The 25218-nt window shown below is 42.6% G+C and overlaps 1 protein-coding gene across 1 annotated transcript in view; it reads right to left on the bottom strand.

Annotated features, from left to right (window-relative positions):
• Nucleotides 1-25218, bottom strand: part of megf10 (multiple EGF-like-domains 10) — a 79112-nt gene that overhangs the window by 39173 nt on the left and 14721 nt on the right. Inside the window, exons 5-9 of the mRNA XM_041959786.1 lie at nt 23610-23702; nt 7281-7527; nt 6791-6911; nt 6304-6440; nt 185-397 (exon numbers count right to left, since the gene is read on the bottom strand). Of these exons, the coding sequence (XP_041815720.1) occupies nt 185-397; nt 6304-6440; nt 6791-6911; nt 7281-7527; nt 23610-23702 (811 nt within the window). The remainder of the gene's footprint in view (nt 1-184; nt 398-6303; nt 6441-6790; nt 6912-7280; nt 7528-23609; nt 23703-25218) is intronic.

Below are 25218 nucleotides of genomic sequence, written 5' to 3' on the forward strand. Positions count from 1 at the left end.
CTGCTGGCCAACAGCAGTCTACAGGATCAACAATCAGTTACAACCAAATGCAGACAACACATGAAAACCTTTTCCTGGTGTCTGTTAACACTTGAATTAGAAAGATATAGAGTAGTATTTGAGAATATTCTATTCTGAAATATTTGAAGCAACAGAGTAAAAAAAAATGTAAGTTTCTGCATACCTGCGTGTGTTCTGGTTGTTGCATGGACACCTCCTATCACACTGGAGGCCATAGTGTTCTTCAGGGCACAGTCGGATGTCACATGTCTCCCCTGTATATCCTGGCTCACACAGACACATTCCATTGGTATGGTAGCATTTGCTGTTGTTCTTACAGCGACACATCTTAGCACAGCCAGCACCGTAAGTACCAACTGGACACTCATGCTGGCACCTGTTCAGGAAGAGACAGTGATATCCATGGTTAATCATTTGAAAAGGTGGAGGTGATCAGTAACAGTTCTCTCAAGAGAATTAAATACTTATCTTTGTTGTGACTGTTATTGCAACTGTTTCTTCCACGAATTATGCTGTTCATAGAACAAATATGCCTTTGGGGTATTGCCACCCGAGTTAAGATTTAAAGTAAGATTCAAATAAAGTATTTATGGTTATGTCTACACAACTACACCATTTGGCTGAACTTAGACAAAGCCTGAGGCTATGGTTAAATATGGACATGGGCCTCCAGTGCCCCAACATTCTTTTGAGACCTTTCAAGTTTGTTCATGGTAGATAGATAATAGACAATTGTCTTAAAACTGTGTAGGTGTAGCAGCTGACTGATACTGAGGGACTGAATGTCATGCCCTCCACCTCTGGCACCATCTAGTGGCAGTACCTCTCCCTCCCTTCTTTCCCTGACAGTGTGAGCATGACTGCCACGCTGGTGGAGGGCAGGTGCAGCTCATCCCAATCACCAGATTGTTTCCAGCCGTGGCGGGGAGTGGTCATCTCAATTGAAGCATTCTCCAGCCTGTATAAAGATTCCAGCAGACCACTACTTGACGCCAGTCCGTAAACGACCTCCATTCCGACCCTCTCTGCCGCCCAAAGATCCCTCCTGCCACACTCATCTACCTCTGGTTGACCTGCCTGGAAAACTGCCTTTACTCACCTTCAACTACAAGCCAGCAGCAGCCACACTGCAGCGGCACCCAGCCCTGGGTGTACTCCCTCTCCTTTCCCATTTCTCTCTGTCAGTAAGCTCTGATCTCTTGTAGATTGTTTCAGTTCAGCCTTTATAGGATCTTTAGTTTATTAGCCTTGTTAACCTGTTCAGTTCTCCGTTTTAGTTTTGTTTTCTGGTAGTTTTTCGCCTAGTTGCTAGTGAGCACAGGTAGCTTTGTTTTGTAGTTTTGACCACGACTCCCTGTGTTAGCATTTTGATTATAAATAAATATTTTCATTTGGACGCTTCTGTCTGCTGTGTCTTTGTCCGCGTTTGGGCCTCTAAACCTGATCTGTGACAGTACGGACTGGCCATGATGAGCTCAGCGGACAATGGGACCAGCGCTGACGGCGCGTCCACTAATGAGATGGTTCAGCACATTATGGATAGTCATGGAGCCTTACTAGGTCAGCACGATGAATTGATTAAAAACCTCATCACGACTACTAACACACTGATAAATCAAGTCTCACAATTAACAGGTAAATTGTCCACCTTAACGTCCTCAGCTTCTCCACAATTAATCCCCCCGCTACTGCTAGTAGCTCTGGCGTAGCAGCTGCCGGTGCCCCACCGGCCTCAGTTCAGCTACTCTGTGAACTCTTTGTTCCAGTCCCTGAACGTTACGCAGGAGATTTAGGCTCTTGCCAGGCCTTTTTAACACAGGTTTCTCTGGTTTTTGAGCTTCAGCCTTTATTGTATGCCACCGAAAAAGCAAAAATAGCTTATTTAATTGGGCTACTGAAAGGATCTGCATGAGATTGGGGCACTGCTGTTTGGGAAAAACAAGGTGACGTTTGTGCTTCCTATCCTCAGTTCATCTCAGAGATGAAAAAGGTTTTTGACCACCCTATTTGCGGACGTGAGGCAGGGAATAGTCTGACCTCTCTGAAACAGGGAGCACGGAGTGTGGCGGAGTATTCCGTGGAGTTCCGGACCCTGGCGGCGGAGAGTGGGTGGAACGACAGAGCCCTCCAAGGAACGTTCTACAGAGGGTTAACAGAAAGTTTAAAAGATGAACTCGCCACTCGTGATGAGGTAAAGGATCTGGATGAACTGATCTCCCTAGCTATTCGTCTGGATAATCGTCTGAGGGAGAGACGACGGGAGCGCATACAGCGAACAGATCCAGCCCCAGTTCGGCGTCCCAGTCCCACCTCTTTGCAACCCCAGGTCCTGCAACCACCCGAGTCCACCCCTGAACCCATGGAGATCGGCAGAGCACGGCTTGCGCAGCAGGAAAGAGACCAGAGGAGAGCAACGAATTCCTGTCTCTACTGTGGAGCAGCGGGACATTACATCTCTTCCTGCCCCAAGAAGACAGCAAAAGACCCGGCTCACCTGTAACGGGGAGCATACAGGTGAGCCAAACCTCCACAACCTCCCCTCAACGGCTGCAACTCGCTGCTTCTCTCTGTTTTCAGGCCCACTCTGTTCCTGTATCTGTTTTGGTTGATTCTGGGGCTGAGGAAAACTTTTTAGACTGCAAGCTTGCCAGACAACTTCAGATACCTTCTGTTCCCCTGGAGACACCTCTGGAGGCTCGGTCTCTGAACGGTTTGTCCCTAGCCATGGTGCTGCTGTGTTCAGCAGAGAAGATGCCTTATCCTTGCCCCCCCATCGACCTTATGAAACCTACATTAAAGACTCTATAGCAGCAGGAATTATCCGCCCATCCTCATCACCTGTTGGAGCCGGTTTCTTTTTTGTAGACAAGAAGGATAAGACTCTTCGGCCATGTATTGACTTCCGGGGACTGAACAACATAACGGGAAAGAACACTTATCCACTTCCTCTCATAAACTCTGCTTTCACATCTTCGCATGGTGCCACCATCTTTTCCAAATTGGACCTAAGAAATGCCTACCACCTCATTCGGATCAAAGAGGGAGATGAGTGGAAAACTGCTTTTAATACCCCACTGGGACATTTTGAGTATCTGGTCATGCCGTTTGGACTCACTAATGCCCCTGCTGTTTTTCAGAGCCTAATCAATGTTGTACTCTGAGACATGATAAATCGCTTCATGTTTGTGTACTTGGATGATATCCTGATCTATTCCAGGAATCCAGAGGAGCATGTTCAACATGTCCATCTGGTTTTGGAACGCCTACTTAAGAACTGCCTTTTTGTGAAGGCCGAGAAATGTGAGTTTCATGCGTCCACTGTGTCTTTCCTAGGATTCATCATTTCTCAGGGGCAAATCAAGATGGATCCTGCTAAGCTGTCAGCCGTCTCTGAATGGCCTCAACCCGTGACACGGAAACAGCTGCAACGGTTCTTGGGCTTCGCTAACTTTTATCGCCGGTTCATCAGAGACTACAGCAAGGTCGCAGCTCCCCTCACAGCCTTGACTTCCACATCCTGTCCTTTCCTGTGGACCCCTGAAGCTAACCAGGCCTTTCTCTCCCTTAAGGGGCGGTTCACCACGGCCCCCATCCTGATTCAGCCAGATCCCCATCTTCAGTTTGTGGTTGAGGTAGATGCTTCTGACACAGGAGTGGGAGCAGTACTCTCGCAGAAATCCCCCACAGACAATAAGCTTCATCCCTGCGCTTTCTTTTCCCGCCGCCTATCACCGGCTGAACGAAATTATGATGTGGGAAACCGAGAATTATTAGCTGTGAAACTAGCTTTAGAGGAATGGCGTCACTGGCTTGAGGGGGCAGAGCAACCATTCATTGTATGGACAGATCATAAAAATCTAGAATATGTTCGCTCTGCCAAGAGACTGAATTCTAGCCCGGACGTGAACCCTAGTGCGGTTCGGTTGAAACTCCCTTCCACCATGAAAATTCACCCGACCTTTCATGTCTCACAGGTCAAACCTGTTAAGAACTCTGCTCTTGCCCCCCCTGTCCAGCCCCCTCCACCTCCCAGGATGGTGGACGATGCTCCAGCCTTTACAGTCCGTCGCCTATTAGATGTACACCGCAGGGGTCGCGGCCTCCAGTTTCTAGTCGACTGGGAAGGATATGGACCTGAAGAAAGAAGCTGGATTCCTGGACGTCAGATTCTGGACCCTGGTCTCATTCGGGAACTGCGGAGACGACGGCCCGATCGATCCCTCCTGCCACACTCATCTACCTCTGGTTGACTTGCCTGGAAAACTGCCTTCACTCATCTTCAACTACAAGCCAGCAGCAGCCACACTGCCACGCCACCCAGCCCTGGGTGTACTCCCTCTCCTTTCCCATTTCTGTCTGTCAGTAAGCTCTGATCTCTTGTAGATTGTTTCAGTTCAGCCTTTATAGGATCTTTAGTTCATTAGCCTTGTTAACCTGTTCCATTCTCTGTTTTAGTTTTGTTTTCTGGTAGTTTTTCGCCTAGTTGCTAGTGAGCACAGGTAGCTTTGTTTTGTAGTTTTGACCACGACTCCCTGTGTTAGCATTTTGATTATAAATAAATATTTTCATTTGGACGCTTCTGTCTGCTGTGTCTTTGTCCGCGTTTGGGCCTCTGAACCTGATCTGTGACACTGAAAGTCTCCATGATGTTTTTAACATCCACTACAAACTATTGACTGCAGTGAAAATGCTCTGTGGTTGTTCCACAGATCATTTTGAATCATGGTAATGGGATTGTGGCAAATCACTTGCGAACAGTTTGAAAATCAATGCAGGAGGTCCTCATTATCTCTCCCATGTTCACAGTACAAACATATACCAGTCCAACTACCCAATCAGACTGGATTTGAAAATGAAATGCACTGCTCTTATCCCATCATCTACAGCAGGCAAGAAGAGGGCAAATATGAACTTAACTTTCTTTTTCCACTTGACAGTCAATTTTTTTTTATATCCCCCACCAGGCACATAGTATATCTATTCCAGCAGACAGCACTGTTAAATTACCCCTCCTTGCCGTTAATGGATTCCAGTGGGGTTTGGGTGTGGCATGGCCCAGTTCCAAGCAGGGATATACTATGACATCTGGTTTCCCTCAAACCCTTATTTACTCATAAAAGTGCACTTGGAAGGGTTATTTCTGTCTTGTCACTGGTCTGCTTAAGTATATGGTGTGTGCTCTCTGATACTGTTGATTATATGGCCTTGAAAATGTGCGTAGCACTCTGCTGAGATTTGCAAAAACATACTGACTGAGCTTCCTAGTCTTGTTAGGCAGATTCAGATGAAATGACTTGGAATTTGCTTGTTTCATCCTTCAGCATGTCATAATCAGGTGCACAGAGAACAATGTCTTTTGGGGAGATTTTAGAGAATATACCTCCCTGATCTATAAATAAAGTTTAAAAGGTGAGGTTTTTCATTTTTCACTTTTTCATGAAAATCACTTGCCAGCATAATTATGAGTCAACATCTTATCTTACACCAAGAATAGAGCTGGCTTTACAATATGTTTGTCTTTTGTCAACAAATTCCACAAAACAGACCAAAACCAATAATGTGTTAGTCCATCTCTTAATACTCTCTTGATATCCTACCTTGCCTCGTAGCCCCAAGGCCATTGCCTCTAAAATGTCTTTAAAAAAGCTTCACAAATATACAGATGTCTGAGGATTCTCAGTCATCCAGGTCATGGTTATCCAAGGACAGCTGATTCTAAGAGAGCTGGACTTGGTTGTGGATACTTTTACATTTTGCCTCTCATACAAGGGACATCTTCAGTTCTGGTTGGAAGACAGGTGGGAAGTCCCGGGTATTTAATCTCTGTGGACTGTTAACTCAAACAAGAGCAGTATCAGATTATATATTCAATATTATATTCAGATCCTTTATTTACGCAAAAGTAGTAATACTGCAATATAAAACTTCTCTTACAAGTAATGTATATTTCATACAGTATATCTAGGATATTTTAATATTCCCAACTGTATACAATTCTGGTATTTATCTCTCTTTAACTTTTTAACTTAGCCTTTTAATTGTTGATGTTCTTCTCTCACTGCGCAGTATCACCAAGTCAAGACAGGTACATTTGGCAAATTGAGGGATTCTGATTCTAAAATTTCTGCAATGTTGTTATTCCTTAAATTTGTCTTGATATGTGATAGTAGCACACCATAATTCTGAAAGCCAGGGTGAGCATCTTATGTATTAGGTGCCTTGAAAGCAAGCTTTATAATAAAACCTGCTATATACTGAATGGAATATTCTAAAGGTTCTTGCCGTTCTCCTGTGTATCCAGGGCTGCAGAGACACTGTCCAGTAAATGACACACAGATGCCATTGTTGTGACACTGACATTCCTGCGAACAGTTTTGTCCAAATCTCCCCTCCGGACATGGCTGGCCACACACTGTACCCTGCACACAGTAACAAAACGGGAACATAGATACAGTATCTGTATATGTTGCTCATGTGAGCAGCTTTTACGCCTTTGTATATGTGCTTTTATACTTACTTAAGCCTGCTGATGTGTTTGTTAATACAACTCCTCTATTCTGTAATGTAGTCTATAATTTCAAAACCAAATTCTGCTTCTTGGCAATAACTTTAATATGCATGTCTGTTGGCTGTCTTATGAATCTCTGTGAGCCTTTTAACTTCATACAAAATGTTAAAAGATGTGCTCATTCCACTACTCCCACCATGACCTTCTCTCCCCTGGTTCAGCTCATACTGACACGAAGTTGAAACAGTTAAGGGTGTGTACCATCCATCCTGCAGGACAGGAGCACTTTCCAGTCACATGGTGACACACTCCTCCATTCTGACATGGACATCTCTCCTCACACTGCTGCCCATGTTTACCTGGAGGACACAGGTCTTCACAGCTATGGAGAAAAAGAGAATAGTGTTTACTTAATATTTGTCCACTTTTTAAGGCCACATATGGAAGTTACAGTTGCATGGTAATTAATGACTCACATCTCGGAATACAGAAAGTAAAAATATTGTGATATCCATTCAGATACATAAAAAAATGGGGAAAGGAAAAGCTACAGATACAAGTTTCCCTCATCGTTCTGTCTGGCACAATCATAAAGTCAGGGCTTAGCATTAGTCTGTACATATGTTACTTATCTTCATGTCCCACCAAAAAGGTTTGTCTCACTTCACATTAATTCATTAGTGATATGGCTCTGGAATATTTAGATTAAACATAGGAAGCAGATTCTCATATATTCAATCCTTCGACTTACAAAGCTCCAGTGTATCCCGGTGAGCACTTGCATTCTCCGGTCACATGGTGACAGGTGGCTCCATTCTGGCATTGGCAGTTCTGCTGGCATCCGTTGCCATAGGTGCCCACTTCACACTGAGCCTCACAGCGCCAGCCTCTATATCCAGGGGTGCAGATACAGGCTCCAGTGATTGGATTACACAGTGCTTTGTTCTGGCACTGACATCTGTTACTGCAGTGGGAACCCCAGTGGCTACTGTCACAAGCTAAGGGGATCGTGACAGAAAAGAATCAAGATTTAGTTTATCTTGTCTGACATGTTACCACTGAAAAGGTCACAGGTTGTCATTTGTAATTTTTGATTGGTTGCCAAGCTTCATGTTATTCTCCTTTATCACCATATCAATCTACCATCCATCTACCTATCCACCACCAATACTACTTACAGGCGAACGAGACATTACCTAAAGACCTCCTCAGAGCTAACCGATTGTATACCAGTTCAGAGTATTCAGCCTTCTAACAGCCTATTTTCATCAAGGATCCCATGTTCAGTCTGCATTGCGGGCAAACAACCATTGTATACTGTGTTGGACCTGAATTGAAATTAATTCAACTGTGAATACTGCTTAAAAGACAAGGCTAATATATTATATAGGGGCTATAAGTGCTTTTCTAGTTTAAAGTTGCAATATTTGACCTCATTTGACTAAATTTGCAGGGTGGTGCAATCAAGCTCTTTGAGTACACTACAACTAAAACAAAAATATTTTGAGAAAGTGACTCATGATTTTGTTTTCCTTTCTCTTGGACAACTGCAACTCCTTATTCCAGCCTAAGCCATAAGCCAGTTGCCCACCTTCAGCTCTTCTAAAATGCTGCTGCTGGGGCTGCTGCTGGGGTCTGAACAGGAAATCTGGTTTCACGGTTAGATTGTTTAAATGTTAATCTCTTGTGAGCAACAGTGCAGCCTGAAACAAATTTGAAGTCTGCTATTCATCACTGGCATGAAAAATTCTACAAGCCAGAGACCCAATTACTGTGTGGCCAGACTATGACCTGAACCCACCTTACAAACTGGTAAACCCAAGAAGGATGACATAATTATTCAAGACATCTTTTGTCTTGTAGAGAACACATCAGGAGGCTGCTGCCCAATGACTGGGGAAAAATAGGAGGGAATGGTTTACAGAGATTTTTAGCTTCGACAAAAATTGAAATAGAAGGTTCAGACGTGTATATTCCTGTAGCGCTATGGTCAACTGTTTAGCAGGTCATTATCCATTAATGACCATTCCAGTTTATGGTTAGGATAACATAGTAGGCTTAAAACTTTCCGATTTGATAAAGCTTATAGTCACGGCTGGCTGAGGCTTGCCTTGGACCAGCCCCAAGCTATGCAGCTATAGACCAGCCCCTAGCAATCCTGCAATAGACTTAGACTGCCAGGGGAATAATGCGCCAAACTCCTCTCTCCTCCTGTCCCTCTCCATCTGTATACATTTTTTTTTACCATTGATTGTGGCTGAGCCTGGATTGTGATCATGATTGCACCTACTACTGTGACCCTGCTCGATGCCCACTGCAGCTGTTATTCATATTATTACATAGATATTATTAATATTCATATTGCTATTGTGTAAATATACAATCATATACTATTATATATATACATACTATCACACACATACCATAGATTTATAATATCATATACTAGTCTATTATCAGTCATATGTCTATTATTATTATAGCTGTTACTATAATTGTTATTGTCATCGCTGTGCAAATCTCTGCCTCTTAAAACAAACCTGTTCTTTCCTGCTGTTGCTAAGTGTTCACTCATGGGGGAACTGCTGTATCTCTGTACATTAAAGAACATGGCCTAGACCTGCAACATATGGAAACAGTCCTGAGACAAAATTTGTTGTGATTTGGCTCTATATGAAAAACACTGAATTGAAGGAATTGAATTCATCCTTGAGTCCAAGTGGACATTTGTGCCAGATGTAATGGAATTCCCTCCAGGCCTCCTTGAGATATCACGTGACTTTGACCTTTTCCCACAAAAACCTTATCAGTGCATCCATGTGAAGGTTTGTATGAAATTTGAAAAAATCACCAGAAGCTTTTTTTCCCCCTTTAGACTACTGTCTCCAAGATCAAAAATAAATGTCACTCTCAATTAATTTTGGTTTTGTATAATAATATTATTATATATAATAATACTAAATCAATTAAGCAAAAATGTATTTTTTTTCATATGAATTCAAAGTTGATATTTCAATTGACAAATGTTTAAATTACCACAAACCAACAATCACACAGTAAACCATGTTTTTTTTTTTTGATAGCCACAGAGCTTTCTTGTTCAAATTGGTCTTACACCTCCAGTTGTAATTGTACCAAGTGCTCCACTCTAGTTGGATTTCATGAATTTCAGTTTGCATAAATTGTATGAAACTCATAGATTTTCATACTATCACCTCAAAGCTATGTTGAACATGAAACACATTCAAGCAGACACAGAGCAACATTACTACCTCAAAGCTATGTTGAACATGAAACACATTCAAGCAGACACAGAGCAACATTACTATTAATTTAAAGTAATGTTCATATCTACCTTATGAATGTTAAGTTGATTATTCACTCTCCTTTTGGCTCTGTTTTGGTCTTTACAAACTCCTGAGAAACATCTGACTCATTTGCTGCTAAATGCTCTACTATGTTCACCAGCGAGTTGCTGTCTGTCTACACTCACTGCATCAAAAGTAGTGCACCGTGGGTTTATCAGAGCTTTTTCAGCATTACAATTTTAATATAGAATCTATGGAGATTGATTTGCCAAGTGACCATTCGAGGAAGTGCAATTTTTGGCACTTTCATGTTGGCTTGATTTTTCAAGCCCAGAGGCTGCCACTTGGGTTGAAAGCTCCAGAGACAGCTAATAAGTGGACCTTAAGTTTAGTTTTTTCTGTCAAACTTACTTCATTTTATTTAATTTTATTTTCAGTTTTGGTCATTTACATTATTGTCACAATTATTTATACAAACAGTGTCATTGCCTTTGAGTATGGGCTCCTCTCTCCTACTATATAAACACAGCTTGATATTTGTGTGTGCTGCATGCAGAGTAACGGAGGCATCTCCAGCCATTCGACCATTCTGATGTTGTTCAAAACATAAGCAGGCTGCTTTTTTCCTCCTCCATTAGCCTGCTTTACTGTGACCTGATAAAAAGTGTATACTTCCTTTTCCTCAGGCAGCCTGATGCTGTGTGACAAATAGTGGTTAGGACTGAGGGGGTGAGGGTTGGGGGACAAAGAGGACGAGGAGATTAGAGACACTAAGATGCACATGTAAAACCCCCTGTATTCAAATCTGCCATTCTGATACCTTTGTGAAACAAGCCTGGCCTACATTGAAGAAAGGCCAAACTCCAGGAGCTTGGGGCTCCTTCTCTGCTTGCTGGAGAACAGACTGTTCTCTTTCAATGGCCTATTCAAGATGGCCATGAACAAAAAAGTCTGCACTGTGCCAGGGTTTAGTCACAAGGCTGTACACATCACAGTCTCAGGCAGGATCTCATGGTTTTTATTCTACTACATGGTCATCATAGCGAGAGTTCCTCCTGAGTTCATGTGTTATTAACTACTACAGTGAACAAATCTAGATGGAAGTGAAATCGCACATATGTGTCTTTGTTTGACTCCAAAACACAAGAGTCATAAAAATGTAAAAAAAAAAAACACAAAGAAACAAAAACATCTCCTTTACACATCACACCAAGAGAGAATGTCACAGGGAAAAGAGTCGGTCAAGTAGAGAGAGAGCCATGGCCAGTCACTTGAGCTGCCAGTTGTTGAAAATTGGCTCAATTTGACTGTTCATACTGGAGAGGGATAGGGACCAGGATGTTTCTCCATCTATTTAGTGATTACCTAGTCTGCCAGGCATGGTGCACTCGTGGGAACAGGAAACATCATTTACCCTGGGGTTCCCAGTGAGAAAAAAAATGTGTAGCATTCCTCCAGTTTTTTTTAACTAAATGCATCTGCAATACAATATGTTTTACAATATGCTTTCCAATAATATGTTGAAAAGCAAAATGAGATAATGTGGACCTAAAGGATTACTGATACATTTATGAGTCTGTTTAGACATCTTAAAGCTCTTGGTTAAGGCTCAGGAAAGATGGTGGTATTGGTGAAATATTGTCAAGTAATCCCGAAATGGCAAGGGATGTGTTTACGTTTTTTACAGTATATTTAAAACTACTATCTTTCCCTTAATTTAAGTGTTTTGTAGTGTAACAACAGGTGAGACTTGGGATGGAAATTCCGGTATCAGGTTTAAATGTACTGCCCACCATCCACCCGACCACCATCATATAAATCCTGTGTTAATAAGATACTTGCGCTCAAAAGAGAATTCATTCTCAGTGAAGAACCTTGGACCCCTAATCTGCCTCTATACATGCCAAAGAGCAGTGATTCCTAACACGGCCCGTTTACGAGATGCTCTAGGTAGGGGCCAGTACCGATGCTACCATTTAGCTAATGCTAATGCTAACCGCTAAGAAGAACAGAAGAAGACAATACAGTTCCGATGCTACCATTTAGCTAATGCTAATGCTAAATGCTAATCACTACCTGCTAAGAGGAACAGAAGAAGACAATACAGCTAGATTCAACTATACTGTTAATGTTAACTGCTAGATGCCAATGCTAACTGCTAAGACACTGTCATACTACCACTGCTTTAGCTATTGTTAGCTGCCACAATTCTACCACAGGCCACATGTAACTGCCAATTGCCGCACTACCATAATCTACCCCTGCCTCTCACCAACTTCACCAATAAAAGCGGGGTGTGGGAATGCAAACCAACAGGCAGCATCAGTAGAAATAGCAATAGCAAAGGCAATGGAAAATAAAACATATGAATGCAAAATACAATGTAAGAAGTGACTATATAGATGTACATTTTATACAAAAGAATATAAAAACAATATATTGAAAATGGAAAGTACCAAGGACCATTACCAAAATTTGCGCAAGGATTGAGGCAAAAAAATTGCACATGGTTGTTATGGACAAGTTAAGTTAGTTACAGTATATAGTATACAGTAGTTCAGCGTCATACATAAAAAAATCTGTCTCCAGTTTAGTCTCCACTAAGCAGTCTTTTAGCAGGCCGATCGCTAATGCTGTGTTTTTTTCAGTGTTTTTTCGTGTCTGTCGGCTTAAATCTGGTCAGTGTCTGTGTCCTCGTGTTGCTTGTGCCTAAATATTGCTTCTCCTGTCGGTCCAGCGTTGTTCTTTACTTTTCTTGTCTTTTTTGTTGGGTACATTGGGTCATTTGTCCTCTCCAAACTAATTAAAAGTAATGTCCAGAAAATGCTCCATATTTTGCCTCTCAAATCAGCTAGCGATTTGTTATTGAGCTTAGTACATTGAGGGATTGCCCCTTTAGCCCATGACAGTTAGGAATTCCTGAGCAGGCGGTCGTCTGTCAAGAAATAAACATCGCTGAATTTTGGAGATTGAGTATCAAGTATCGAGTGCCGTGTTCTAATGCGCAGTAAATAACAATGGCACAAGGTTGTTATGGATAAGTTCAGTTCAGTTAGGACGGCATCATAGAAATAAAATAAATATATGGATGCATAGGTGAAGTATTTCAGAAAAAAGGAATGTAATATTGCACAGGCCATAGTATGTATGAGATAGATGGATGCTTTACAATTGTGCACAGAAAAAAACATATGTGTGTGTGCACAGTGCTACATTATACAATGCCTGAGTTGGATAACCTGGCAGCTGTTGAAGGAATGAAGGACCTGCGGTGGTGTTCCTTCTTGCGAAGTGGATGCAGCAGTCTGTCTGAGTCTGCAACACTCAACGGTGTCCAGAGGGCAGTCCAGGACAGAACCAGCTCTCCTTACTTGTCTGTTCAGTCTCTTTCTGTCCCTCTCAGAGCTTCCATAGCCCCAGTAGACCACTGCATAGAAGATTGCAGATGCAACCACAGAGTCATAAAATGTTTTTAATAGTGTCCAACAAACTCCAAAAGACCTCAGTCGTCTCAGTAGATGGAGACAACTTTGGCCCTTCCTGTACAGGGCACCTCTGTTGGTGGTCTAATCCAGTTTGTTGTTGAGGTGCACATCCAAGTATTTGTACTCCCCCACGTTCTCAATGTCCAAACCCTGGATTGAATCGGAGCAAGAAAGGGGTGTGAATGTTGGATAATCAAACCTACAGTAAAACACATTCAGGTCGTCGGCATTGTGGGGAGATGGCTTCCTGTAGATGCAGACCTCTTCACACTGGCATAGGGTCATTATTTGCTGGCCTGGTTATGCAGGATTCTGTCCCCACTTCTGCAGGACTCACCCTTGGCCTGATGAAGTTGCCTTAGTTAAGCTGGACACAAGGGTTTATTCTTGATGTATGTGCAGAAGGTTTAAGTCAGCACACACATGTCCTAACGAAGTTGAGTTCATCCAGGTCTGCAGCAGCAGATTCAAAAACAGTCATCGTCAAAGCAGGCCTATAATTCGAGTCTGTGCCTCCTCCAAATGTCATATTTGCAGGAGAAGCAAATATTGAGCTCCTGCTTGTCCAGCTATAAGCTCTGCAAAACTCTCTGGGTCCAGTGAAAAAAACGGTGAAAAAGTTTTACCAGTGGATTGTTGGATGTTGTAAACAAAAACAGAAAACGTTGCCATCCGTAGCACCATCTTGCCCATTGCGCAATTGTTTCAAATGATTGTAAGGATAGGTTAAGAAAAAAAGTTCTTTTTACAAACTAACTAGGATTTAAGGGAATAGTTTAAGGCTTCATTTTTCCGTTTCCATTTCAAAGAGCCAATGTGTAATATATAGTGGCAACTGGTGGTGAGGTTGCACATTGTAATCAATGAACACCCCTTGCCTCACACTCCCCAGGTGGCAACTCATTCATACATATCATTTCATTATATACATGGTTCATACAATCTTGATTAAGTTAAAGTGGAAACAGACAGAGACTTATAGGGAACCAATCTAAACACTGATGGGGTTAGTATGAAATAGCCATTACATTGCACAGTCAACATTTACTTCACACTGATACGTAAACTTGTCTAATGCCATTTTAACTACTTTAGGTCTATTAGTTAAAATACAGAAAAGGGATGTAACACAGACTCTGTAAGATATACAGCACATTGTTGTTATTGTTGCTATATTCTCACAGCTGAACTTGAGTATCTTGTGTTGTTATCATGTGTACTAAATCACAAGCTCCAGTGCCCCAGGTCATTTCCAACCACACAGATTTCTCTGTCTATTATTCCTGCTTCTCCCTGAACACAGCCTTCCCTGATTTCCTTTCCCTGGCCCCCAAATTGATCCTCAGACATATTGTTTGGGCCCGGTGACCTGTAAAACAGAGTCACTGCATGACTCCTTTGTGGCTCTTGAGGAAATTAAAGACTAAATTCAACAGTGGTTGAATGCTGTAAGTGACTGACCCAATATAACTAAATTTGTTGCACTTTCAAGAAGACCATTGACACACAGACATATTTTTGAACTTAAAAAGATTTCCAGTAAAACATGTAGAATAGAACACTGTCATATTACTGCATATTGATGTCTTTTTTTCTCCTAACCAACAAAACATTTAATCCAAATGTCAAAAATACATCCAAAATATTAAAGAATTATGTTGAACCTGCTCTTTCACGGGTGCAGAACTTCTTCCACAGATCTCTCCCTGACATGAATAACTGGTAGTGACAGAGCACATGGGTGGTCTGTCTGCACATCAGCCTGGTATTCATATGTAAACTGACTGGACTGACTTAGTATCCTGGAGATACAGACCAGTGTTTATGGGGGAGTAAGAGATTAAAATTACGTGACTCTAAACCCAGGGAAAATTTAACTAGGTAAAAGAAAGGATGATGTGGTGCTCTGTACATCCAATTTTGATTTTTCAATTTACTTAATGTACTTAAGTTATGTAACGTATGGCGGTGCATGCACACGCAGCGGCTTCTCTCTCTCTCATCGTGACAGAGTTTTTGTGTTTTTCGACGTGTTTTTCGTTGTGTGAGTCACAGTGTTTTTGCTTGTCTTCGTTGCGTCTACCTGTCTTCAAGCGCAAGTACAGTCAGGAGTTTCTGCTAAATGTCGACAGGACCAGTTTTCACAAGTTAAACCCCATGCAAGAAGAAGAGCTACAAGACTGCGGTCTGCTCCGGAGGCCTGCTACACCACTGACCCCCAGTCCTGCACCTCGCCCACAGTGGAGGCAACACAAGCGGCGTCAGAGGAAGCAGAGGCAGGGTAAGTGCAGAGGTATCCGAGCCAGGCTAGCCGCTAGCCCACACATGGCGGCTATCCCCACCATCATGCTGGCCAACGTACGCTCTTTGGATAATAAACTGGACTACTACCTACGCCTTCTACGGACAACCCAAAAGTCTGCTGGAGAGTGCTGTATTTATGTGTTCACAGAAACTTGGCTCAACAGTATTACAGACCACGCCATTCAGCTCGAGCGGCTAACCTGTATCGAGCAGACAGAGCTCTCGCTGAGGAAGGTAAGACACACGGCGGGGGACTCTGTGTTTACGTCAACCATGACTGGTGCCGTGACGCTGCTGTGATCTGCAAACACTGCTCACTACTGGTGGAGTTTATAGTCATAAAATGCCAACCATTTTACCTTCCGAGGGAGTTCACAGCCATACTGCTTGTTGCTGCTTACATCCCTCGAGCTCCTATGAAAAAAACAGGAGCGAGGCATTGAATAAACTGCACCAACACGTCAGTGAGCAGCAGACTGCCCACCCAGATGCCTTCCTCATCCTGGCTGGGGATTTTAACCATGCAGACCCAAAGAGGGTGTTTCCGAAGCTGCACAAACAAATAGACTTTCCAACACGTGGACACAACACACTGGACCATGTTTACACCACCCTGAGAGAAGCTTACAAGGCCCTTCCCCTCCCACACCTCGGCGCCTCTGACCACATCACTGTTAGTCATAGACCACTGGTTAAAGTCACCAAACCAGTTCTGAAAGAGGTGCGAGTGTGGCCTGAAGGGTCCTTAGGGAACTTCAGGACTGTTTTTACACCACAAACTGGGACGTGTTTGAACAGGGTGCCACCTGCAACAACATCACTGCTTACATCACCAAATGCATCGGTGATGTAACACTAACAAAGACCATCACTGTTCAGGCCAATCAAAAGCCATGGCTGACAGGAGAGGTCCACAGGCTACTGAAGGCCCGTAACACTGCCTTTAGAGAAGGAGATGAGGAGGGCCTGACAGCAGGGATACGCAGAGCCTGTGGCGAGGGATACAGTCCATCACGGACTACAAGCCCCCACCGTAGACCTGTGACAGCTCTACCCCCCTGCCAAATGAGCTAAATGACTTCTTTGCTCGCTTTGAAGCACACAACAGCACACCTGCACAGAAATCCCCTTCCCTTCCCGGCGAACAAGTGTAGACGCTCTCCCCGGACAGTGTGAGGAGGACACTCAGCAAGATCAACGCTAGCAAAGCTTCTGGTCCTGACAACATTCCTGGTCGTGTGCTGAGGGACTGTGCCGGAGAGCTCACGGATGTCTTCACAGACATCTTCAATATCTCACTGTCCCCACATGCTTCAAAACCACCACCATCATCCCTGTCCCGAAGAAGTCGTCGCCCTCCTGTTTCAATGCCTACCGTCCGGTAGCACTCACTCCCAACCTCATGAAGTGCCTCGAACGGCTAGTGTTGAAAGATATCAAGACTGTCCTCCCACCCTCCCTGGACCCCTTCCAGTTTGCGAATCGGCCCAACTGCTCGACCGATGACGCCATCTCCACTGCCCTCCACTCAGCCCTCACACATCTGGACAAAAAAGACTCTTGCGTCAGAATGCTGCTCATAGACTTTAGCTCAGCATTCAACACAATCATCCCACAACAGCTCATTACAAAACTGGACCAGCTGGGATTAAACACCTCACTGTGCAACTTGCTGCTGGACGTCCTGACTGGGTGACCTCAGGCAGTTCAAGTCGGCAGGAACACATCCAGCACCACCACACTGAACACGGGGGCCCCGTCGGTGCTTGTCTCCCCTCCCTCCAAGACCTCTACACCTCTCGCCTCCCCCGCAAAGCCCTTTGCATTGCGAGAGACCCCACCCACCCGTCACACAGCCTCTTCAGCCTGCTGCCATCAGGGAGGAGACTGCCAAGCCTACAGGCCAGGACCCCCCCTGCCCCCCCTGATGTTGGACTCCCTGCTCTGCCCCCACTCCACCACACACACACCCCTTACTCTCACATGCAAACGTGCGCTGACACTTGACTCTATTGCCCCCTAAAAAAGAATGTAACAAAACAGAAGAGTTTAGCTCCTTGGTTTACTCCCCAAACCTGCAAAGTAAAGTAAACGTCGTGAAAACTTGAAAGGAAATGGCGTTCTACCAATTTGGAAGTATTTCGTTTTGCCTGGCAAGACAGTCTTAAAACATACAGGCAAGCCCTCCAGAGCAGCTTATTACTCTAATACAGGAAAGAAAGAACATTCCCAGGATTCTCTTCAGCACTGCAGCCAGGCTGACAGACGGTCATAATTCCATTGATCCATGTATCCCTCAACCCTCAGTAGTAAAGACTTCATGAGCTTCTTTAATGATAAAATTCTTACCGTTAGAAACAGAATTCATCACCTTCTGCCCTCAAATGGTACTGAATTTATCTTCAGAAACCACAGAGGCAGCTATTAAACACATATTAGCCATTGTGCACTGGCTCCCTGTAAAATCCAGAATAGAATTTAAAATCCTTCTCCTTACCTACAAAGCATTAAATGGTCAGGAACCATCTTATCTTAAAGAGCTCACAGTCCCCTATTACCCCACTAGAATACTGTGTTCCCAGAATGCAGGCCTACTGCTAGTTCCTAAATTCTCTAAAATCAGAGTTTAAGCCAGAGCCTTCAGCTATCAAGCTCCTCTCTTGTGGAACCTTCCAGTCTTCGTTCAGGAGGCAGATACCTCGACATGTAGGCTGCCGAGCCCAGGGGTCGAAAAATGGACCCAAATAGTCACAGTCATTACTTTGGCTCCTCAAGCCAACCAAGCAGTTTTGGAAGCAGTTAAGGAAACTCCTCCTGTCCATGTCCTTGAGCAAGTCATAGAACCACAGTTGCTCCATATGGGCAGGGCAGTGCCTTGCATTACGGCTCCAACCATCAGTGTTTGGCTGTTGCAAAATTGGAAAATGCTTCATCCATTAAGGTAGAAAAGAACTATATAAATGCAGTCCCTTTACCATTTTTGTCTATGAAGCTTTACGTCTTCATTAGGAAGCAGGCTTTATTATGACAACTTTAAAACTGAAATTTGGAGGAACATGGTTTAGGTAAGTACTGTAGGTAAATTAATGAAGCACAAATGAACATCTAATTTAGATTATGGTCAATAGCAAGACTACTGCACAGAAAATCAACCAGTGCGCACTGTTGGCTGAAACACCTCACAGATGCAAAAATACTCTCTTACCATCACTGACATCTTTGTCTTTTCCTGCATTTTCTTCCCCTCTTTTTCTGTTTAAACCTACTTAAAACTACTTTTTCCCAATCATCTTTTATCTACCACAACCTTTATTATTTCACAATATGTATGATAGTACCCTCCTGCTCAATCAATCACTTTAATAAAAAGAAAAGAAAAACTGAACGAAAAAAGGGTTACAAATTATATTAATAACCTCATGGTTGCCAAATCACCAATTTCCATGATTAAGCATCACATTTCAAGCTATTCGTACTCTTATTCGTATCAAGTTCCTCTTGACTAGAGAAACTTCTCTTTTACAAGTGAGTGTACAGTGTGCAGACAGACAGGCCTAGTGGGGGCCAGGAGAGGCCTGAGGCCCAGATTCAACAATAAGCTCCTTTATTACTGCGTGACACTGAAGACAGCAGGGACACTCCCTGTAGGCTCCTCATGCATATCAGCATGTAGGTCTACATAGAGACATTCACAGGCTTATAAGCATAAAAAAAAAAAAAAAAAACGCTCACAGACACTGAGAGGACATAATCTGCAAGTTTGATGCAAACAAAATAGCTCATGTTTCAACTAATGATTATTAAAGCCCCCAAACACAAACAAAAGTTTTAATATGCTGATGAGTTCAAGCTACCACTAACATTTGCCTGAAAACATAAGCTGAGGTGTAGGACTTTGAAGTGACAACTAAAAAAACACACAAGACAAGTGAAGAAGACTTCACCAATTTTGTCTGCAGCTGCTAATATGAAGCACAGCGGAAGTTCAGGCGGGCCACGTTGGTCAAGATAAGTTCATATTGTAGCTTCACTGGCTGATGGCACAGCTGATCTCAAAAACCAGCACATATCAGCTGACAGCTCAGCTGATTCTCTGCTTCGCACCCTATGGGCATATCTCAACAGGGCGCTTTATTTAAGCTGTCATAGCCTGCTCTCCCTTACTGCTTCCTCTGCCATTTAAAACCCAGCTCCACTCCAGCTCCACCTTTTATGCTATGTTTGACTTAATCAACGTAATTTCTGTTGTCATTGATGCCTACTCTGTTGTGTTCCCTATGGGGTACTTGCTGCTGCTCTCCCTGCTATAGCCATTCCATGTAGGTACATGGAAGAGCAGAGAGGTGCTCTCTCATGCGCTCTTACAAACAATTTTTCTGTTGTACATTAATAAATGTTTTTTGTTTTTGTTTTAAGTCAGTAAAATTTGTTTAAGTCCAACATATTTAAATTGCTACAGTCATAGTGTCTGGTGAAGATGTGAAAATATTGCGGCTCTAGATGCTAGCTTTGCTGCTTCTCTGATGTATGCCCTCTCTCTTGCCCCTCTCAAACCAGAGTTGAAACAGTGAATAGACAAACCAAGAAGCTTTTCGTGAGATTTATTTTGTTTTTGTCGGGTTTGAATATAGTGTGTTTAACAATGATAAAATAACTGTTTTTGTGAATGCAGTCTGGTGGTTTTTCAATTCAGTTCAATTCAATTTTACTTATATAGTGCCAAATCACAACCAACGTTGTCTCAGGACACTTTACATATAGAGCAAGTACAGACCAAACTCTTTATCTACAGAGACTCAACAATTCCCTCATGAGCAGGCACTTGGTGACAGTGGTGAGGAAAAACTTCCTTTTAGGAAGCAGAAAGCTCCTGGGTGGGTGGCATCTGCTTTGGCAAAAGCGATATAACAGCTGTTATAAACAGCTCACTGAACAAAACAGATCTTGCACTTTCACGAAAAGATATGGTTGTAGGGATTATTTCCATGATGTTGTCAGACAGACTAACAATCTGAGCCTCTCAGTGGCAAAAACGAAGACTTTCAATGGACGTTCATTTGCCGTGCTTGAACATACAGAGGGATTACATTATAATCTGTTTCGTGGCTGCTGGCTGCAATGCTCTGATTCAAGATTGAAAAAACTTGAAAAATTGTTCTCTTCATTAGTCACTTGGACACAAAAACATGAAAAACAGGATCCACAATCAGACAATATTTGACCAGAATTCCTTCTGTTTGTCCAGGACATTGAAATCCTCTAGATTGAAAATGTAGGTCAAGTTGAAATGAGTGCATAATTCATCAACACGGTACAGGACATTATTTCATTTGATTATTTTGTAATGTGTAGGTGTGTAGATCTTCAATCGCGGCTTTGCATTTTCAGTCTTTTGACAGACGGCCAGTTGGTGCTCCTCATTTCGATCTTTCCCCGTGGCCAATCACCGAGGGCATATGCTCTGGTACAAAAATAAACCTGCCAACAGGAGCCAGCAGGAGTTTTCCAGTCTGAGGCTGCTTCAAGTCTGCTGGTAGCTAGCTAGCTTCTTTATACTATTACGCTATACAACAAACGCTATATCAGCATTACTGTCATTGCATAATGTTACTGTTACAGTGCATGTCGGTGCAGATAGTGTCGCTACTGATTACTGTCACAGTCTGTGTCGATTCTGATAAAATCGCTGTTGTTTATTTAGTTGCCAGAATGTCCGTTACATAGATATTTGGCTGTACTCAAATTGAATTTAGCCCATAAGAACCCGGACCCATTTCTGCTTTTAGGAAAATTATGGGGGACATAAGACAGACTAAATAGACCACATAGAACACATTGCTGACATTTTTTTCAAAACACCACCCCCTACTGTCCAAGATCTCAAATGTTACATATGTGTCACATTCAGCGTTGAGAACTCGGATTATTTAATGTTTTAGGAAAATTTGGATGTGTGACACCTGTCTCACTGTGGGTTCTTATGGGTTAGACTGGTTTTCCTCAAAGAACAATGCATAATCATATTGTTTTATCACCCTCATTCTACTTACAGTAATGTTATAATGTCAGCGCGTGTTCTCTTGTAGTTCTTCTTATTATCATGATTGTGTTGTTGATGATGACGATGATTATTATTACTATTGTCATTGTTATCCTGGAAATAGTGACACAATTAATGTCTTTCAAATAACCAAACACAACAATTTAACCTACAGTTATTTCTCACATGGCTACTATCTGAATTTTCAGCTGTACCTCCTGAAAGGTCTCCACAGGTGGAACCAGGGCCGTGAAGCTGCATCCCAGGCAGTGAAGCCTCCCTCACCGCTCAGCTACTTTGGGGACCTTGTTCACTGTGTCAACATCTACATTGTCAAGGTACTTGACAATGTAGATTTTAGCCACCAACTGTTCGCTGGTGAGTTTTAGCTTTCTATCACGATGAGGTTATTTTTCTTATCCAAAAATACAATAATCTGATGTTGTGACAAATTGCACTCTGACAGATGGGCTATTTTCCTGCCTGTGATATTGTGTGTTTTTGATTAAAGAAAAAATAAGATAAGATCAGCTTTATTAATCCCCAGCTCGGGAAAGTTGGTAATTTTGCTGGACTCTTATATTTATCAGGGTGTGGATGAGTGCAGTGTCCAAGGGATGGACCACGTGGACAACCTGGTGGAGTATTTGGTGGGGCTGAGCAACCAGCAGGCCACCATCAACATAGCCCTGTGGCAGGACCTTCTGCCACATGAGCAGCACCGAGTAGCATACACTGTATGGCACCACATGTGGCTGGCAACAGGACACTTCAGGTGTTGTAAAAAAGAAACCTGAATTTAGGGGGGCTTTACCCCACATTCTCTCTGCAGAGACAGCACAAACAGCACCCTGAAGCTACCTGGCCCTCAGCAGCACTACACTTCCTGTGTTTTATCCCTGATGCACACACAGTCTGCTCTACTGTTTCAGTATTGTGATGCTTTATACTTGTTCACATAAAGTGTGGAACAATACGGTTCATGAATCCGCATAAAATACTGCCACTGCTTCTGAAGTCAGTCAGGCCAGCCAGACCCAACATTACTGCAAGTGGTGCCCCCGGAAAAAGGGGCAAAAAGCCAGGAAGCTACCCCAACTTGGAGCAGAGGCCGCTCAAGTGTCGCTTGCAGGAAAACAAAATGGCTGAACTACCCCTGTAACAAATTGGCAACATTTTCGTAAACTGGGTTCTGACATAATCTTGTTGTTTTTAAATAACATAAAGGGACAAAAACTTGCATGTCATTGTAAAATCCTGTGTTATAGAAGAGACCTTGTAAGTAAGTGCTGGTTGAGCTTAGCTAAACCACAGTGAAGGAAGCACAAACTGAGAATTGTTATTGGCAGATAAAATTCATGACTATCTGCCTTCAAAATCTTGATATTTTTTGTCAACATGTAGAAATTGTGGTGTAATTATGGTAAGGGGCTTATCGGATTCAGGTTCAGGGCCCGTGAATATCCTCAACAAAGTATATTGAAATCTTGTCAATAATGTCTAGAGAAATTCTGACTGATGGTGGCACTGGAAATTTGTAGGGGTCATCATCTAGAAAAACACATTATGATCACTGACATCACACATATTATATTTTCTAAGATAATATATAAGTTACAGTGTAATTACAAGCTAATTTTGCATGTAAAATAAATATGCAAACTAGCTATCTCAAATGTAGTGAAAGTAACTGAAATGTAGTAGAGTCAAAGTAGTAAGTAAAGTACAAGTATATCAAATTTGAGAGGGAGAAATGTATGCATGTCTGGGGTGGAAAAACAAAAACCCCATAGCTATGAGAGTTGGTTGCTGGTGTGGCATAGTGCAGTCAGTAAGATGACATCTGTTTTTCCTCTTGTGAGTTCAGAGTGCTCTCACAGAAAACCAGAGTCTCACACACAAAGAAATGACTGCTAACAGACAGCAGCAGCTGGAGGACATACCACTGGAGCAGTTGGATCCTCCCCAGCCTGGCTCACACTGGCAGGTGTTAGGGGCTATACAACGGCCGTGAACACAGCTCTCTGCACAATGAGCTGGACATAGGGGAGACAGGAAGACAGGGATCAGTAACAGTCATTAACACTTTTAAAAAAGATATCTGCATCAGAATTAGTCAAGTAAGGGTAAAAAAATTAGTTTCAATTTATAATTAACCTTTAACAAAACTGTTGAATGAAGACGTGGCATTTGAAACTGACGTACGCCATAAAATTAGAACTTGCTACTCTCTGTTGTGAGACTTGGCTTACTTGAGACTTCCATGTCTGAGGACTTGACTTTACTTAATTCAAAATAAGATTGGACCACTTTGTCAAAAAATGTCAGTCGAGTTATATATAATCATTGTTTTCAGCTCTAAATGATTTTCACTGCGAAATGCCCATGTTGTTTTTAAAACAGCAGAGGGGTTTAAGAGATTTGTTTTCTGCTGCTAAAGGACAAATTAGGTCCACATTATCTTTCTGAGCTGCCACTGGGACAGAAAAATGTTTAAAAAAGTTTGTAGTCACCTGATCAATGTATGTCCAAAATTCACTTGCTAAATGCTCCACTGTTGTCATGATCCGTGCTTGCCATGTCTGATATATGTTTAAGGTTTTCTTTTGTGCTGTCATGATCCTAGTGTTGCACGCCTGTTTTTTGTTAAAGATTCCTCTTGTGTGTTGTCATTGTCTTTCTTTGTCACATCCTGTTTTATTTTGAAAGTTCATGTCATGTTTCTTTGTTTGCTTTACTTCCTGTGTTTTCCCGCCATTGTGATTGTCTGATCTGTTTCATCTGTGTGTCCTGAGTTGTCCTCTGTTGTGTATTTAAGTCCGAGCCTTCCCCCCAGTCTTCGTCAGGTCGTTGTCTACGTTACCCGCCATTGCCCAAGAACCCTTGTCTTTTCCTTATGCCCAGTAGTAAGGGTTTTCCTTTGTGTTGTCTTTGTTCATATCTGTGCCATATTCCCTGTGAGTGTTTTCTAGTTTTGTCTTTGTCTCAAACCATACCACAGTTCATGTAAGTGTGATTCTCGTTTTGTCTTTGTCCTTAATCATGCCATGTGTCATGTAAATGTTTGTCCACCATTTTCTTGTGTTGACTTAGTTCCCTTCCCATGCCTTGTCTCTTAATGTTTCTCCACAGTCCCTAGTGTGTTTCATGTGTTTTTGAATATTTAGTTTTTCCCCAGACCCTTTAGCCTCGTTTCTTGGGTTTTCTAGTGTCTTTGTCAATCAGCCATGTCACATTCTTTGTAAGTGTTTGTTCTGTGTTTCCCTATGTTGTCATCGTTTTCTGTGTTAACCTCATTTACCTGTGTGATTGTTTTTCCTTAGTTCCCTGAGTTTTGGTTTAGTTTCCTTAAGTTAAATAAATTTGTTTAATTTGAACCAAGCGCCCCCTCGTGTCTGTACCTCCCTGACAACAGTATTCACCAATTGCTCTCTTACTGTGTCTGTTTGGTGATAAGCTGGTAGTATGGTGGGTTTATCAGAGCTTGTTTACAGGGAAGTAGCGGGCAGCTGCTGAAATAAGGCTGAGTGCTGAGACTGAACCAAACCAAAA

The sequence above is a fragment of the Chelmon rostratus genome, chromosome 19, assembly GCF_017976325.1.
Source record: "Chelmon rostratus isolate fCheRos1 chromosome 19, fCheRos1.pri, whole genome shotgun sequence".
NCBI classification, from domain to species: Eukaryota; Metazoa; Chordata; class Actinopteri; order Chaetodontiformes; family Chaetodontidae; genus Chelmon; species Chelmon rostratus.